Source organism: Myotis davidii, unplaced genomic scaffold (genome assembly GCF_000327345.1).
Source record: "Myotis davidii unplaced genomic scaffold, ASM32734v1 scaffold461, whole genome shotgun sequence".
NCBI classification, from domain to species: domain Eukaryota; kingdom Metazoa; phylum Chordata; class Mammalia; order Chiroptera; family Vespertilionidae; genus Myotis; species Myotis davidii.
In genome coordinates, this window is record NW_006295825.1 from 2,139,967 (window position 1) to 2,141,169 (window position 1,203).

The 1,203-nt window shown below is 62.4% G+C and overlaps 1 protein-coding gene across 1 annotated transcript in view; it reads left to right on the forward strand.

The window, feature by feature from the left end:
* The first annotated feature begins 628 nt into the window (after positions 1–628).
* PIF1 (PIF1 5'-to-3' DNA helicase) overlaps positions 629–1,203 on the forward strand; it is a 7,704-nt gene continuing 7,129 nt past the window's right edge. The window contains 2 exon segments of the mRNA XM_015568468.1: positions 629–752; positions 1,027–1,159. Coding sequence (XP_015423954.1) covers positions 644–752; positions 1,027–1,159 — 242 coding nt within the window. The 5' untranslated portion in view covers positions 629–643.

A 1,203-nucleotide genomic window follows, 5' to 3' on the forward strand; every position in this document is an offset into this window, starting at 1 on the left:
CCTGCCGGGAGGGTGCACACGAGAGGGTCAGGCGGAGGGAACACACATTCCAGGGTCGCCCCGCGATTTCCCTAGCCTCGCCAGATACGCTACCCCTTCCCACCTTGGAAATGGGAAGCGCCAGGGCTGCGGATCACACCACCCCGACTTCTACCAGGCGTGTGGCCTCTCCCAGCCTGTTCCCACTTTTGTCCACGGGGAATAGGGATCCCTGCTCGGCTGCGTATGCACCAGTGAACGTAGCAGCAGCTGACATGACGAGCAGCAGCGCCCTTGCTCATCTCCCCACGTGAGATTCCCGTGCCGTCCCCTCGGTCCCTGAAGCTGTCTTCTGTTCTGTTCAGGGTCCCCCTTCTTCAGCGACCCCTGCCGGACAGCCGAGGCACCCCAAACCCAAATCCGGGTGCATTTGACGCTGTCCACCCGCCGCTCTGGAAATTATCGTGTAGGATGTAATTTCTAAATGAATTTCCTAAATTGCCCCAGCGTCCTTTTGCCATCACTGTGACCTCTTTGTGTTACCGGAGAGGGGTAGGATCCTATGTGCCCTTGACCGGCCTCTATACCCCCTGTCGTGTCCTTGAGTCCCCGCGACTCCGGTGCACCGATCCTTTGCAGACCTGCGGAGGCGGAGGCGGTGGCGATGCTGTCCGGTTCCCTGGCGGCGGCCGCGGAATGCGAGGACGCGGAGCTGCGGTGCCGCGTGGCTGTGGAGGAGCTGAGCCCCGGCGGGCAGCCGCTCATCTCCCCACGTGAGATTCCCGTGCCGTCCCCTCGGTCCCTGAAGCTGTCTTCTGTTCTGTTCTGGGCCCCCCTTCTTCAGCGACCCCTGCCGGACAGCCGAGGCACCCCAAACCCAAATCCGGGTGCATTTGACGCTGTCCACCCGCCGCTCTGGAAATTATCGTGTAGGATGTAATTTCTAATTGAATTTCCTAAATTGCCCCAGCGTCCTTTTGCCATCACTGTGACCTCTTTGTGTTACCGGAGAGGGGTAGGATCCTATGTGCCCTTGACCGGCCTCAGTACCCCCTGTCGTGTCCTTGAGTCCCCGCGACTCCGGTGCACCGATCCTTTGCAGACCTGCGGAGGCGGAGGCGGTGGCGATGCTGTCCGGTTCCCTGGCGGCGGCCGCGGAATGCGAGGACGCGGAGCTGCGGTGCCGCGTGGCTGTGGAGGAGCTGAGCCCCGGCGGGCAGCCGC